The sequence below is a fragment of the Leopardus geoffroyi genome, chromosome C3 (genome assembly GCF_018350155.1).
Source record: "Leopardus geoffroyi isolate Oge1 chromosome C3, O.geoffroyi_Oge1_pat1.0, whole genome shotgun sequence".
Taxonomy (NCBI): Eukaryota; Metazoa; Chordata; class Mammalia; order Carnivora; family Felidae; genus Leopardus; species Leopardus geoffroyi.
This window is the reverse complement of record NC_059338.1, coordinates 63,221,402-63,238,200: the sequence shown is the minus strand read 5'-3', so window position 1 is coordinate 63,238,200 and position 16,799 is coordinate 63,221,402. Positions and strand designations below refer to the sequence as shown.

The window sequence follows — 16,799 nt, the reverse complement described above, 5'->3', positions numbered from 1 at the left end:
GTGCCCCAATTAATAGTCCATCCCTCCAGTAGTGTGGTTTTCCACCGCCCACCAGACTGCCCATATGGCCAGGCAGATGGCCAGTGCCCATTCATCATCACCCGCTTGGTCTGTCATCTTTGCTTTTCCCTCACAGAGTTCTTGCCATGTTTTAGCGAGTCAGAATTATAATAAATTCTACTTTTTCCCCCCCAACTTTGAGGAATAATTGACAAATATAAATGTATTTGAAGTATACAACATGATGACTTGGAACTGTGGAATGATTATCAAGATTAAGTTAGTTAAAATATCCGTCACCTCTTGGTTGACCTTTTGTTTGTGTGCAATGAGAATTCCTAAGAAAGATCTACTCTCAACAACTTTCAGGTAGAACATATGGGATTATTTACTGGAGTCTCCATGCTGCACATTAGAGCCTCAGAACTTATTCTTCTTGTAACTGAACATTTGTGCCCTTTGACCTACATCTCCCCATCTCCCCCTCTCGAGCCCCTGGCTAAAACCACCACAGTACCCTTTGTTTCTATGAAATCAGCTTTTTGAAGTTTTTGTTTTTGTTTTTGTTTAGATTCCACATGTAAGAGACGCCATCCAGTATTTGTCTTTCTCTGTCTGGCTTATTTCACTTGGCATTATGCTCTCCAGTTTCATCCATGTTGTCACAAATGGCAGAATCTCCTTTTTTATGGCCGAATAATGTTCCATGTATTTATATGCCAAAGTTTCTTTTTTTTTTTTAATTTAGATCTTTTTTAAGTTTATTTATTTTGGGAGAGAGAGAGTGCAAGCAGGGGAGGGCCAGAGAGAGAGAGAGAGAGAGAGAGAGAGAGAGAGAGAGAGAGAGAATCCCAAGCAGGCTCCACACTAACTGCATAGAGCCCAATGCAGGGCTGGAACCCACAAACCGTGAGATCATGACCTGACCCGAAAGCAAGAGTCAGAAGCTTAACCGACTGAGCCACCCAGGCACCCCTGTATGCCAAAGTTTCTTCATTCATTCATTCATTCATTCATTGAAGGACATTTAGGTTTTTCTCATATCTTGGCTGTTGTGAGTGATGCTGCAGTGAACATGGGGGTGTGGACATCTCTTTAAAACCCTGATTTCATTTCCTTCAGCTGTATATCTGGGTGGGATTGTTGGATCGTATAGTAAGTAGTTCTATCTTTAAGTTTTTGAGGAACCACCATACTGTTTTCCGTAGTGACTGCATCAGTTTACATTCCCATCAACAGTGTGTAAGGCTTTTCTTTTCTCCAATGTTTGTTATTTCTTCTCTTGATAATAGCCATTCTTCAGGTGTAAATGATACCTGATTGTAGTTTTGATTTGCATTTCCTGGATGATTAGTGATATTGAGCATCTTTTCATGTACCTGTTGGCCATTTGTTTGTCTTTTTGGAATAATGTCTGCCCCTTTTTAATCAGATTATTTTGCTTTCTTGCTGTTGAGTTCTGTGAGTTCTTTATGTATTTTGGATATTAACCCCTTCTCAGGTACATGGCTTGCAAATATTTTTCTTGTTCTGTACCATTTCAATTTATTGATGGTTTCCTTTATTGTGCAGAAGCTCTTTAGTTAGATATAGTCCCACTTGTTTATTTTAGCTTTTGTTGCCTTTTCCCTTTGTGTCTTGTCCAGGTAAAAGTTGCCAAGACCAATGTCAAGGAGCTTTTTCCTTATGTTTTCTTCTAAGATTTTTATGGTTTCAGGTCTTAGAGTTGTCTTTAACCTATTTTGAGTTAATTTTTGTGACTAGTGTAAGATAGAGATCCATTTTCTTTTCTTTTTTTTTTTTAATTTTTTTAAATCTTTATTTTTGAGAGAGGGAGAGAGAGCATGAGCAGGGGAGGGGCAGAGAGAGAGGGAGACACAGAATCTGAAGCAGGCTCCAGGCTCTGAGCTGTCAGCACAGAGCCTAACATGGGGCCCAAAGTCCTGAACTGAGAGATCATGACCTGAGCCAAAGTCGGACCAACTGAGCCACCCAGGTGCCCCAATGGAGGTCCATTTTCATTGCTTTGACCATAGTGTTTTGCTTACTATACTGTTTTGCTTACTATAGCATTGGAATATAGTTTGAGGTAAAGAAGTGTGAAGCACCCAGCTTTGTTCTTTTTCAAGATTGCTTTGGCTTTTAGGGTCTTTTTTGGCTACAAACAAATTTGAGGATAGTTTTTTAGTGCCACTGGAATTTTGATAGGAATTGCGTTGAATCTGTGTATATCACTTTGGGTGGTGTGGACATTTTCACAATATTAATGTTTCCAATCCAAGAACACAGGGTATATTTCCATTTGTTTATGTGTTCTTCAGTTTCTTTTGTCAATTCCAGTAGTTTCCAGTGCACAGGTCTTTCACCTCCTTGGTTAAATCTGCTCCAAAGTATTTTATTCTTTTTGATGCAGTGGCAAATAGGGTTGCTTTCTTCCATTTCTCTTTCAGATAGTTTATTGTTAAGTGAATAGAAATGCAGTGGATTTTTTGTGTGTTGGTTTGGTATCCTGTAACTTTACTGAATTCATTTATGAATCCTAACAGCTTTTTGGTGGAGTCTTTAGGGTTTACTGTGTATATATAACATCATGTAATCTGCAAAAGATAATTTTACCTTTCCCCCCTCATTTGTATGCTCCCTCTCTCACCCACCTTCCTTCCCTCCGAACTATTGTGGCTAGTAACTCCAGTACTGTGTTGATTAGAAGTGCTGACAGTGAGTGTCTGTCTTGTTTCTGATGTTAGAGGAAAGACTTTTAACTTTTCACCACTGAGTATGGGCTTATCATACATGGCCTTCGTTATGTTGAGGTACATTGCTTTTATACCTGGTTTATTGAGAGTTTTTATCATGAAAGGATATTTATTTTTGTCAGATATGTTTTGGCACCTGTGGAAATGATCATGATCATATGCTTTTTATCTTTTATTAATGTGATGTATATCACACTTACTGAATTGTGTTGAATCATCTTTGCATCTCAGGGATAAATCCCAGTTGATCATGGTGTATAATCCTTTTAACGTGCTCTTGAATTAGGGTTGCTGGTATTTTGTTGAGGATTTTTGCATGTATGTTCATCAGAAGTGTTGGCCTATAATTTTCTTTTCTTGAGGTGTTTTGTCTGGCTTGGGTATGAGAAATGCTAGCCCCATAAAACAAGTTTAAACATGTTCCTTCCTCTTCAATTCTGGAAGAGTTTGAGAAAGATTGATATTAATTCTTCTTTAAATGTTTGATAGAATTCTCCAATGAAACCATCTGCTTTTGAGCTTTTATTTGTAGGGAGATTTTTGATTCCTAATTTAAACTTTTGCTCATTACTGCTCTGTTCAGATTTTCTATTCATGAGTCAGTCTTGAGAAGTTGTATGTTTCTAGGATTTATCCATTTCTTCTGAGGTATCTAATATTTTGGTGATAATTGTTTATAATAGTCTGTTATGATTCTTATATTTTTGTTGTATCAGTTGTAATGTCTCCTCTTTCATTTATAATTTTATTAGAGTCATCTTTTTTTATCTTAGTGTCACTAAACACTTGTCAATTTTTTTATCTTTTTAAAGAACCAATTCTTAGTTTCATTGATTTTTTTTCCCCCATTGTCCTTCTAGTCTCTATTTCACTTCTCTAATCTTAATTATTCCCTTCTTTCTACTAACTTTGGGTTCAATATGTTCTTTTTTTAATTCCTTAAGGTGTAAACTTAGATTGTTTATTTGAGATCTTTATTTATTCTTAATGTAAGAAACTTACGACTATTGTCTCTTAGAATTGCTTTTGCTGTGTTCCATAAGTGTTGGTGTGTTGTGTTTCTATTTCATTTATTTCAAGATTTTTAAAATTTCCCTTTTGATTTCTTCTTTGACCAGTTGCTTAATCTGAAGTATTTTGTTTAATTTCCATGTATTTGTGAATTTTCCAGCTTTCTTCCTATAATTCGTTTTTAGTTTCTTACTGTATTGGTTGGAAAAGATACTTGATATGGATAGATTTTCTTAAGTTTGTTAAGAATTGTTTTGTGACCTAATAAATGATTAATCCTGGAGAATGTTCAATGTGTGCTTGAGAAGAATGTGTATTATCATGCTGCTATTGGATGGAATGTTCTATATCTGTTTGTTAGCTCCATTTGGCTAAAGTATAGTTCAAGTCCATGATTTCCTTATTGATTTTCTATCAGGATGGTCTGTCCATTGATGGGATCTATCCCATATCCAAAGTGAGATATTTGAGTTCCCTACTTTCATATTGTTGTCTGTTTCAGTCTTCAGATTTGCTCATAATTATATATATTTATAACTATTACAGCCTCTTCATGAGCAGACCCTTATATCATTATATAAAGATCTTCTTTAAAAAAAAAAAAAAAAAAAAAGATCTTTGGCTCTCACTACAGCTTTTGACTTAAGTCTCTTTTGTTTGCATAGGTAGAGCTACCACTGCTCTTTTTGCCTAGAGCATCTTTTTCATCCCTTCACTTTTCAGCCCGTGAGCTTAAAGCTGAAGTGCTGCTCCTTTAGGTAGCATACTTGGATCTTGGTTTTTTAACTTACTCAGCCCCTCTGTGTCTTTTAATTGGCGAATTCAAACCCTTTGCATTTAAAGTAATTATTAATAGTTCAAGACTTGACTGTCACCATTTTGTGTATTGCTTTCTAATTATTCTGTAGTTTTTGTCCTTTCTTGCTTGCTTGCTTTTTTGTGAATTGATGGTTTTTTGTAGTGGTATGTATACTTTGATTCTTTTCTCTATTTGTGAATCTGTTACAATTTTTGGCTTTGTGATTACCACAATGGTCATAATACATCTTACTGTTGTAACAGCCTGTTTCAAGCTGATAACAGCTTCAATTGATTGGAAAAAGTTCTACACATGTACTTGCTCCCCCCAACATTTTATGTTATTGACGTCCAAATTTACCTGTGTGTCCAGTAGCAAAATACTGTAGCTATAATTATTTTTAACTCATTTGTCTTTAAAGTGTCTGCTAGTGGCCAAGGTGATTTACACACTTCAGTTGCAGCATTAGAGTGTTTTGAATTTGACTATATATTTACCTTTTCCAGTGAATTTTATCCTTTTGTATGTTTTGTATGTATGTTTTCACTAATTAGCAGCCTTTCATTTCAGCTTGAAGAACTTTGTTTAGCATTTCATGTAAGACAGTCTAGTTGTGGTGAATTCCCTCAGCTTTTGTTTTTCTGGGAAAGTCTTTGTCTCTCCTTCATTTCTGAAGGACCACTTTACTGGGTAAAGTATTCCTAGTTAGGAGGTTTTTTTCTTTCATCACTTGGAATATATCCTCCCACTGTCTCTTGGCCTGCAAGGTTTCTGCTCAGAAACTTCACTGAGAGCCTGATTGGGGTTCCCATGTATTTGATGAATACATTTTTTTCTCGCTGCTTTCAAAATTCTCTTTGTCTTTGATTTTTGAGAGCTTGATTGTAATGTGTCTCAATAAAGATCTCTTTTGGTGGAATCTCCTTGGGTATCTTTGAGCTTTGTGGACCTGAATGGCCATATCTCTCCCCAGATTTGGGACATTTTCGACTGTTACTTCTTTAGATAAGTCTTCTATCCCTTCCCTTCTCTCTCTTCTCCTGCTGGGACTCCCACATGTGAATATTGTTTAACTTGGTGGTATCCCATAATCACATAGGCTTCCTTCACTTTTTCATTCTCACATCTTTTTTTCTCCTCTAACTGGATAATGTCAAGAGGTCTGTCTTCAAGTTTCTTCCGCTTAATTGAGCCTGATTTAAAGCTCTCTATTGCATTTTTTCATTTTGTTCTTAATAGTCTTCAGCTCGCAAATTTTTGTTTGGTTCTTTTATATGATCTGTATCTTTGTTGAACTTCTGGTGTTGTTCATGTATTGTCTTTCTGAGTTCATTGAATTATTTCTCTGTGTTTTCTTGAATCTTGCTGAACTTCTCTATTTTTAATTCTTGATAGAGAACTATCAAGTCCATTTCTTTGGTGTCAGTTACTGGAAAATTATTGTGTACCTTTGGAGGCGTCATGTTGTCTTCCTTTTTTGTGTGTTTCTAATGTCTTTGTGTTGCTATCTGAGCATTTGAAGGAGTGGCCATCTGTCCCAGCCTTTTTGGACTGGCTTCTGTGAGTATACCAGCTGGGTGTGGCCCAGTGTCTGGTTGCTGGGAGGGTACAGCCAAGTAGTCCCCATGCAGCTCTGTCAGCTGAGACCAACATCAGTGAAGATTGTGGGTGTTTTCCATGGCCAAGCCTATAGAGATCCCATGGGTGTTACTGGTGGGTAGGGCTACTGGGGCTGAAGGTAGCTGGGGTCCTCCCATTCTTTTCTTTTTTTCAATTTTTAATGTTTATTTCTTTATTTTGAGGGAGAGAGAGCAAGTTGGGGAGGGGCAAAGACAGAGGGAGAGAGGGAATCCCAAGGAAGCTCCACGCTGCCAGCGCAGAGCCCAAACATGAGGCAGGATCTTAGGAACCTTGAGATCATGACCTGAGCTGATCTCAAGACTCAGATGCTTAACCAACAGAATCACCCAGGCACCCCCTCCTGTTCTTTTTTGCCTGTGAGAGGAAGTTCTAGCCAAGGAAATCCCTTTTGGTGCGAGGGGTGATGTGCTGGCACCGGTGTCCACAGAGCTGGTGTCCCGGGATCTGGTGCACACAGAGCTGGATCTTGGAGCACAGGTGTATGTGGGGTGGCGCTGGTGTCTGGGATGCCGGTATGTGCACGTTTCCTGTGGAACTGGGGCCTGGGTCTCTAGGGATCGCCACAGGGACTCAGGACCGGGGGCGGAGAGGGACGCAGCAGTAGCTGGATCACTAGGATGTCAGAGTGCAGTGGTGCCTTCGGACCCAACGGCAGCAGGGCCTCCTTTGTGGATGGTCAGTCACAAACCCACCTTGCCCCAGCAATGTTGGGTCAAATCGCAACTTTAAGTTCAGGGAGCGGGTCACAGAGCCCCCAGGTGCCAGTGCGGTGCTGGTGGGACAGAGCCCTGACTCAGGACCGGAGGACCCAGGGGCGGTCCATGCCATGACAGGTCAGAGCCATGACTCGGGGCCCTGTGGCAGCGGGCAGAGCAGTCACAGCGCCACTTCTGTTTGGTCAGAGCCTCAACCTGGGACCCCCAGGCCAGGGTGCGGAGCAGCAGCAGTGCTGCACTGGTTTTTGCAGGTCAGAGCCCAGACCCAGGATCAGGGGTGAGGTCGGAGCAGCGGCAGCTCAGCCCCTTACGACTGACTGTCAGTGGGGCTGGGCCCTGGGGGTGGGGACAGGAGCATCAAGGACAAAGTATCAAATGACAGCACTTGAGATCGGAGACGTAGTGTTCATAGGCCGCAGAGGACCACCTGTGCTTTCCTTTTCTCCATCAGGGTGACAAGTGGGCAAGAAAGAGTGTAGAGATAGTAATGAAGGAACAGCGTGAAGACAGTGTGGCCCCGAGAGTGGGAGGGCGTGAGCAGGCTCATCTGGGCAGAAACCAAGTTTGCAGAAGAGGAGAAGTTAGGACCCCAGATTTAGAGCTTGAGAAGTGTGATGTGTTTCCTATGGAAAGAAACGTATAGATTGCTAACACATGGCGTCAAGACAGAGAACAAGTAAATAACCATCGCTGGCCCTCCCTGCGGGTTAATCGAGAGTAAGTGAGGCAGGGTTCAGGCTTCTCTGCCCCCTTGTCCCTGTTTCCCGCTCACCCCTCTCCTCCAGGTGTTTGCTGTTGCCCTGGTGGGGGGCGGAAGTGGTTCAGATGGGCGTATGTTGATTTCAACTGGCTACAGCCTTGTGTTCAGGGTGGAGAAAGTCACCATGAACGGACTTCAAGTGTCGGGTTACGTAGACACTGGGCTGTGTGAACGGGAGGCGGCGTCGTGTGGAGTAGAAGTGACTGGAACGTTGGCCTCACACATGCCATCAGTATTGCTCGTCGCACCTGCAGCCCCGGTGCCTCCATTTCTGCCTGCAGGGTGGGAGTAATCAAGCCTACTATGTTGCTGAGTTAGTGTAGGGATTGAAGGGTCTGAAACCCTTGGTGTCCCAGATCTTCTTTTTCTCCCCTTCTCTGCCACTTCCTACCCCTCACCCCCCACAAAGCACCCAACCTCCACACGACAGGAGGTGCGGGGTGAGGAAGGGGGGGGGGCAGATGAAGGTGGAAGCTGAGACCACGTGTAGTAGAAGGGAGTGATAAATCAGAGACGATTGGGAACCTAAATGTGAGGAAGGAGGGCTGTTCTCTGCCTCACATCCTCCAAGAAATCAAAGCCCATTCCTGTGAGAGAAACTAGATTTAAAAACTCATTAGTATTTTACCGGGGATGAATATACATGGAACTGTATTTCAGAAGCTTTTTCACGAAAACATTCTACTTCTGTTGCACACCCAAGCATGTTTAGCGCTTCTTCATTTATAGTCCTGATCAACGAGTGGATTTTTTAAAAGGCATCACATTGTTTTTAGTCACTAAGTTTTATCGCTGTTATTTTTAACTTTTTGTTTTGACATGTTGCTTTTAACTGTAATTAAAAATTATTGGCATCTGTGTTTACTTTTTAGCTTGTGCCTACCTTATCTTCATAGCAGAAACTAATTAGTATGTGAAATACAGTACTATTAAATCTGCATTAAGAGGGAAGAATTCTAATCTGATCGTATGTAAAATATGGCAGAAAATACATTTTAATATTTTTGAAGATGCGTACATGGTATTAATTGCATTTCCATTCTCCTGACAAAGAAATCTTGTTTTAGCATTTGTTTCCGTACATCTTTACTTGCTCCTTTGGGGTGGTTAGTTAGGCAAATTGCAGAACTTAGAAAAAACTAATCTTCTGTCTTGAAACTTACTGATTTAGGAAAATAACTATTGTATGTGCTGGGCTTGTTTTAAAAAACAGAATGAACTCCCCTCTGGAAATACTTTCTGAAGCACTAGGATGTCTTTTCTGGTTCCAGATGGGTTTCATACTTACCTTTTTGTAGTCTTTTCCTGGCTCTCTGCCTCCGATCACTTTGCAATCCTACAGCATAACCTGCAAATGGTATCTTTTCTGTGAATCTCCTTCTGACTGCCTGTAAGGAGGTGTGTTGTTTTTTTTTTTTTTTTAATTCACCCTCATGTTGAAGGCAGGTATTTTTTGGATTATTGCTGCTAATTTTATATCTCGAAAAGATTTTAAAACTATCCCCTTTTCTCCTGTTCCTGCTGCTACCATAGTAGCCTAAGGCATCCTCATCCCCCAGTAATGTTAGTTTTCCTTATTTACCCCATTTATGGGGAAATTTTTTCTTAATATTCCTTATCAGGCTTAGTAATTATTTATTAAATTGGATATTTACCCATCTGTTATGCCTTCTCCACTAGCCTGTAGCTCCATGACTCCAAGTCCCTATGCTAGGGACTGTGGGTGTAGAAATCAGTAAGTTATGGTATCATTTCTGCTTCTGATTTATTTTGTATTAAAATGTGTGCTATTCTTATTTAGAAATTGTAGTATGATATGATAGAGGCTTTCAGATTTTTTTTTAAACCACTTTATACCTGCACTGTTACTATCATTTAGTAACTGCCCACCAAGGATTTTGTTTTTTAGTGAATGAATTTGGGTCTGTATGTCACAGAGTATCCACTTGCCTAATGCTTCATTATATATTTCATGTTTCATTATGTGATGCTCATAAATTGCAGTCACCCTCTTCTCTGCTTTTTCCCCCCACTAACATTGATCACCATCTGTGTAGGGAGACTGAAAGTTCCCTGAGGGCAGGGATCCTTGTCTTTGCACCATTTTCAGGGTACAGAACAAGCCCAGAATACGTTTGTTGCATATTTTTGGAAGGGATGAGTGATTGAATAAATGAAGTTTCACACCCCTGATGACTGGAATTTATTCCTGTGATAAACAGTTGAGTTCAACCAACACTTATTAAGTGTCTACTGTGTACTAATCATTATGCTAGGGGCTGTAGGTGTGGAAATGAGTAAGTTATGGTATCATTTCTGCTTCTGATTTATTTTGTATTATTCTGATTTGTCTAAAAATTATAGTATGATATGACAGAGGCTTTGAGATTGTTTGAGCACTAAAGCTTGATTCTTATCAAACAGATACGAGGGATGTTTTGTTTCACTAGATTTGAGCACTGTGTTATTAATTACACTGGCCTTGTTCAGACATGACTGGTCCCGCCCTCTTGGAATGGCTTTGGGATCTTAGCATCTTCGATCAATCTATTTCTCATTTCTCTCTGAGGTCTAAGGTCAGATGATAACTAGAATGAGGCGCCCCAATGTTTTGCTCTCCACATCTTACTTCTGATCTAATTGTGATTTGCTGACAGTGTGGAGACATGGATCCGCAAGAGCTTTGTCTAGGATCTTGCTAGAAGCAGAGACCGGAGATGCTGTGTTAGTTTCAGCAGTGATCTTCCTTTCCTTTCTTCTTTAAGATGGTGTTATTTTTGAAATATGAAACATTTTTCCAGTTCTCCATATGTTGAAGAAAATCTCTCCTAGTTCACTTTTGATGTCAAAATGAGATTTATGTACAAAATTGGGGAAATACACTTATTTTTGGTTTGAAATACACCCAGATTTTTTAAATTGTCACCTAAAGTAGGTTGTGACTTTTTTTTTTAAGAAGCAAGTTAAAAAGCCACATGCAAAAAAGATAACAATTTTTATATTCTGTTTCTATTTCTAAAATGTATAGTTGAAAATTAAATCTTAATGTGTATATTCTGTGTTCCTATTTTTGGTAACTGATTTTTCTTTTAAGTAGGAGACTTATAGATTCTGTGATCTTTCCTAAAATATATCCTTTCTATCCCCCTGAATAAAATATATTACGAACTTGGAAATAATAACTACTCCATGCCTAAATATTAGCTGCTTAAGGCATTGCCTTCAAGGGAAAAGGTTTAGCTATTTAATCATCTGTGTCCCTGATAACTTTTTGGTGGTTTTTGTATCATTATCAGTATATTTTGATTAAGCCTGACTGAGTTTATATGGTTCATTATACTTTGCAGCCATCTGATTTAAATAAGTAATTGGATGTTTTTGGAGAAGGTTTGGAGGAAAAGCCCAGCAATAAAGGACACATGTCATTGTCTTTTCAGATCTTTTTCTGCCTCTGGGTTTAACCTCTTTGGCTCGTAGAGAAATAGCGAAAATTTTATATCCCTGGTGCTTAGTACATATATTAAAGGTTTGCCTTTTTCTTTTGTAGGATGAAGTGGCACACACTCTCACTGAGAGCAGAGTGTTAAAGAACACTAGACACCCCTTTTTAACAGTAAGTGGCTGAAGGGCAGATGTTATAATCATAACATTTTAAATTTAAGGGAGTTGTGCAAAAACTAAGCCATGAAAAATAACATTTTAAATAAAATTCATTTAGGTATGCCATTTTCTTTGTGGGAAGACTAGAAGTTTTGTTTCTTTGAAATTACTGCAGTGTGTGGATTAAGTTTACGATATGTATGCATTTGTACTCCATTATTTTTTTTTTGAGACTTTTTTTTCCCCTCATGAATTTCACTGCCTTAAAAACAAAAACAAAAACAAATTACTCCAGAGCAAATATACGTAGAGCACTGAGAAAATGGTAGACTTAAAAGAATTTCTTAGTGGATTTTGTTTCCTTTGTCTGTTGGCTTCTGATAAATATTTAAATGATCAAGCAGCATTCTCTTCAAATATGAAAGGCAGATATCTTTACTGAATATTTTTTATAGAAATTGAGACTTCTTTTAGGTATAGAGTACTCTCAGAAACACAGGAAGACAATACACATTAAATTAAAGGTAGGATAAGTCATGATGTATTTTCTTGACTGGACAAAGTATAAACTATGAGTTATATGCATGTTACTTGTTTTGAAAGAAACTGATTTTTTTTTTCAGTCCTGTTCTTAGATTGTAATAGAGACATAATTTGCCAAGTTTCTGTATGTTCTTGGTTCTGATGACATGTATTAAGATTAAAAATAACAGGTAGACATACAAGAGGGAGAACATTTTAAAGATTTAGCATTATGTAAAGTAGGAATTTCCAGATACCTAGACTTACTTTGTTACATTGCTGGGTGTATATTGTCCAGTATATTAAGATAGCTCTAAAGTTCTGCTGTCTTTATAACTTACACAATTATATGAACCAACTCTGTTGAATTCAGTCATGTTTTGTACCCAGTATGCAAATAGTGAAACTATATTAGAAGCCTGAACATAACTACTCTAGCTGTATTTTTGAGTCTTCCTCGCTCTAAGGTTACATGGGTGGGAACTTCGGGCACTAATACAGTTTCAAATAGACGGCACAGTAGATGGAGAGTTGCTCGTCAAAATTACTAAGTGTGTTTTTACTTAAAATTTTGATTTTAATTTTCCCCTAACAATATCCAATGCTGATCTAAATAGAATTTGTTTTATGTTCCTCAGAACTCTTGCTTACACACTCTTAAGGAGTAGGTAGATTCTTAAGGGCAAGAACATTTCATCCAGCAAGCTTACTGTTTCTAAGTGTTCTATTTTGGTATTGTTATAAGAATACTGGATTATAATGTAACATTCTTTCTTTTTCATTTCAAGTCCTTGAAATATTCCTTCCAGACAAAAGACCGTTTGTGTTTTGTGATGGAATATGTTAATGGGGGAGAGGTGAGTCAAGAAGTCAATCCAGCATATGCATGGTAGTATTGTCATCCTTTTTAAAAATTATTTAAAATAGAAGTTATGATGTAACCATTCTGTACTTTGCTGTGGAGATATGTGTAGCTCTTTCTCCTGTGGAGTAGATGGGAACTGAATAATTTCTAATGAAATGTAATGGTCACTTTTTTAAAACTATTTTCATATATTAGAAAGCATACTCATATTCTTTTTCTTCCTATATTTTGTAAGTGTGAAATATTTTATCACTTGTACAAGTTTTGAAATCATGTTTTTTAATTTTGGAAACTGGAAATACAGGGTTTTTAAAGCTTTTTACACTGTTCTTCCTCAAGTGTTTGTTAACCTTACAAAAGATAATTTAACCACTTTTGAACTCGGTTTAACAGTACTCCATAGTCTCATCCTGGCTGAGTTTCCTCTTCATTTACATAGGAGTTAGAGTAACCTTGACTGCATTTGAAGAGATTCAAAGGGTCAGGGTACCTGGGTGGCTCCGTGGGTTAAGCATCTGGCTCTGGATTTCGGCTCAGGCCATGATCTTGTGGTTCATAGGATCAAGCCCCGTGTTGGGCCCTGCACTGATAGCATGGAACCTGCTTGGGATTCTCTCTCTCTCTGTCTCTCTGTCTCTGTCTCTGTCTCTCTCTCTCTCTCCCTCCCTCTCCCTCCCTCCCTGATCTCTCTGCCCCACTCCAACTCTCACTCTCTGTATCTCTCAAAATAAATAAATAAATAAACGAACATTTTTAAAAATTATTTAAAAAAAAAAAACATTTGAAAGGCTTTTGTAGTTTTGAAGAGAAACAGTCTTAGTGGTGCATTTCACCTATTCCTTTATTCCCTGTCCTTTCTCCTCTGTATTTTTGATCAAAATCAATGTGAGGGAAAATTTCAATTTACTGGAATAGCTAACTGGAAATAATTACACTGTGGATTTTCTAAAACAAACTTAATTATTAAATAGGGAATTTGTCTCACAGACCTTAAAATAGTCTTATTTTTCCAAAATAAATGGATTAAATATCCCCTATAGAATATTTTCTCCTGTAGAATTATCTGACTTGTAGGAATTAGTTCATTGCAAAATTCATTCATTCATTTGGGAAACACATTTTAAATACCAGGCAGTGTGGGTTTAAGACATCATCTTTCTATGAAGGAGCTTACATTTTATCATAGAAGTGTATTATAAATTAGAATGTATAGTGAAAGACCTAAGTGCTAATAAAGTCATATTAGAAAATCCTTTATGGGGTTTTCTAATTTAGGGCAGACCTTTAATGCTTAATGAGACTTCAGCAGGAAACTGATTTGAGAAGATTCCGCAAGCAGAGGGATCATGTGAGCAGAGTTACCAGGACGAGCACAGGGGCCAGAAGAACTTGAGTAGTTGGATGAGAAAACCCAGGCATTCGGTCACATGTTATCTGGGAAAATACAAAGAAAATGAATGTCTTGGCATTGTGCAAGATCGGTACATGTTCATGACCAATTATTTAGTCGTGGGTAGAAAGAGAGGTATCAGAAGTGGCTTTTGGTTGGAATCAGGGAGAACTAATATAGTGAAATTACAGAGAATGTGTTGAGGGCAAGATTATAAATTTGGTTGTGAAAAGGGTTTTCCTAAGGTTCCTAGGAAATGAGTATGTGGAAATAGCATGGAAATCTCACCGAGGATAAAGAAGGGGTCAGAACTATGGATACAGGTTTGGGAGCCATTTGTATAAATGTTATAATTTAAGTTATGAGGGTGGCTGTTTCCCATTTCATGGGAAATTAAGTTGATGAGATGTTAGTATCTATCAAAATAAAAAGTGCTTATATTCTTAGAGCAGTTACACTTCCAGTAATTTATCCACATACATATTCACAGATATACCACAGAATGGAATTTGGATAAATACATTCAGTGCAGCATTCATAGTACCTTTGGTAAGGAGACTGCTGTATCCGTGCAGTGGAATACTTTATATCCATTAAAAAGAACGAGGCAGCTCAATACGGGCTGATAGAGAACAAGTTCTTTTTTTTTTTTTTTTAATATATGAAATTTATTGTCAAATTGGTTTCCATAACACCCAGTGCTCATCCCAAAAGGTGCCCTCCTCAATACCCATCACCCACCCTCCCCTCCCTCCCACCCCCCATCAGCCCTCAGTTTGTTCTCAGTTTTTAACAGTCTCTTATGTTTTGGCTGATAGAGAACAAGTTCTTTTTTTTTTTTTTTTTTTTTTTTAATATATGAAATTTATTGTCAAATTGGTTTCCATAACACCCAGTGCTCATCCCAAAAGGTGCCCTTCTCAATACCCATCACCCACCCTCCCCTCCCTCCCACCCCCCATCAACCCTCAGTTTGTTCTCAGTTTTTAACAGTCTCTTATGTTTTGGCTGATAGAGAACAAGTTCTAAGATACGTTATGAAGTGAAAGAAACATGGTGCAGAGTATAAAGCATGCCACTACTGTAATGGTTTAACGAAGGCAGGACCGTGTGTATGTGATATGCCTTTTTATAGATGCGTCGACTCTCTCTGGAATTACGATCTCTGAAATTATACACTGGGCATTAGTGTGTACCTTTGGGAAGATAAACCGAGTGACTGGGGACCAGGTGGGAGGACTTATTTCTCAATTATGTGTTCTTCAGCAGCTTTTGTATTTGGTGCTACAAATAAACGTTATGTATTTAAAAAATGAAGGAGGGAAGTTAGGCAGGCAGGCAGATGGATGGATTGATAGATGACCAGGGAAGACAATATTGGGAAAATGTTAAACTCTACAAACAAAAACTTGGAGAACTACTCTTTCACAGTATCATGTATTTACATCTATTATAACAATTACCAGGTTGTTTTATAACTAACCTATTTACTTTTATATATTTCCTACTAGACTCTGAGCTGGTCAAATGCCAGCAACTTACTCACTACCTAGCATGAGTAGGAACCTGACAGATATTTACTGGATGGTTTGAATGAATAAATAAATGAAAAGGATAAATAAATCCTCTCCAGGAACAGGGATCAACAGGGATTTTTAAATTGGAAACTGCTGAGAAGTAGGAAGAAAAATAGAAAGTAATGTACTGTGTAGTTTATTTTGGCCAAAAACTTGAAAGTGTTTCTTCAGGAGGGAGTATCTTTGAGTGTATTTATAAAATATATGCATTTTTTGAGGCTTTGTGCAAGGCACTAGGGTAGGTATGGTGCATAAAATCTGAATTAAACCTTGATCTTCCCCTCAAAGAGTTTGTAGTCATGTGGTGAAGGTACCAAGCCCACACTCAGCTTAGAGTGATAACTATCACCTGTATCAGAAATACAGATGAAGAACCACGGGACTTCACGGGAGGGAGAGGGTTTCGTGTGGTGGGGTGAGGGAAGCTTCGGAGCCTCGGGGAGGGGGGGGGGCTCGCGGCACCCACACTCTAGCATACTTCTGAGATTAATTAACTGATGATTGTCGAAACAATTTTACACACAAAAGCAGATTTTCAGACTAGCCAGATGGTTTTCTTTAGCACTGAAACTCCTACATTATAGCTCTCTTTTTTCGGAATTTCTGTTTTGAGAATGTGTTATAGATAAAGACTGAATTATTTAATGGATTGCAGCAGGTGAACTGATTCTGTATGTGCATGGATAGCAATTATAGCATTGCCATCTATATAGATACATTTGGAAAATTTGATTGTATTTATACACTTTTAGTGCAAAGAAAGTTTCTTATTTGTAATTTCCCAGTTTTTCTCTTTTAAGTTATCAAATATACTTTTGAATACATTCTGAATGTACTTCATAAATACAAATAGTTATTTTGTTCTTGGAACTTAATGTGTTTATTTCTCTTCTTAAATTTATTGTTTCTCTGAAGGAAATCTATGTTCAGTATATCCTTATGGTGACTTATTTAATTTTGGTTTTGCTTTAGGTTCACCATGACACTTATTCTGCCCAGGGATGCTTCCTAGAAATGCAGAAAACTCAATTTCTATAGAAAAAATACGGAACAGAGTACTTCTGTTTGGAAATAAGGTTGACATAGAGGTAAAGCAAGGGAAGCCGTAAACTCACACAGGCAGGCTGTCCATACCAATACTCACCGATGCGCTGGGAATTAT

The 16,799-nt window shown here is 38.3% G+C and overlaps 1 protein-coding gene across 4 annotated transcripts in view; it reads left to right on the top strand.

Moving 5' to 3' along the window:
• The window catches only part of AKT3 (AKT serine/threonine kinase 3), a 308,341-nt gene that overhangs the window by 202,510 nt on the left and 89,032 nt on the right, over positions 1-16,799 (top strand). For 3 of the 4 annotated variants that reach the window (XM_045453166.1, XM_045453167.1, XM_045453169.1), the window contains 2 exons: positions 11,231-11,296; positions 12,594-12,662. The exons of the other annotated variant lie outside the window; for it this stretch is intronic. In XM_045453166.1, the coding sequence (XP_045309122.1) occupies positions 11,231-11,296; positions 12,594-12,662 (135 nt within the window). The remainder of the gene's footprint in view (positions 1-11,230; positions 11,297-12,593; positions 12,663-16,799) is intronic. 4 annotated transcript variants of the gene reach the window in all.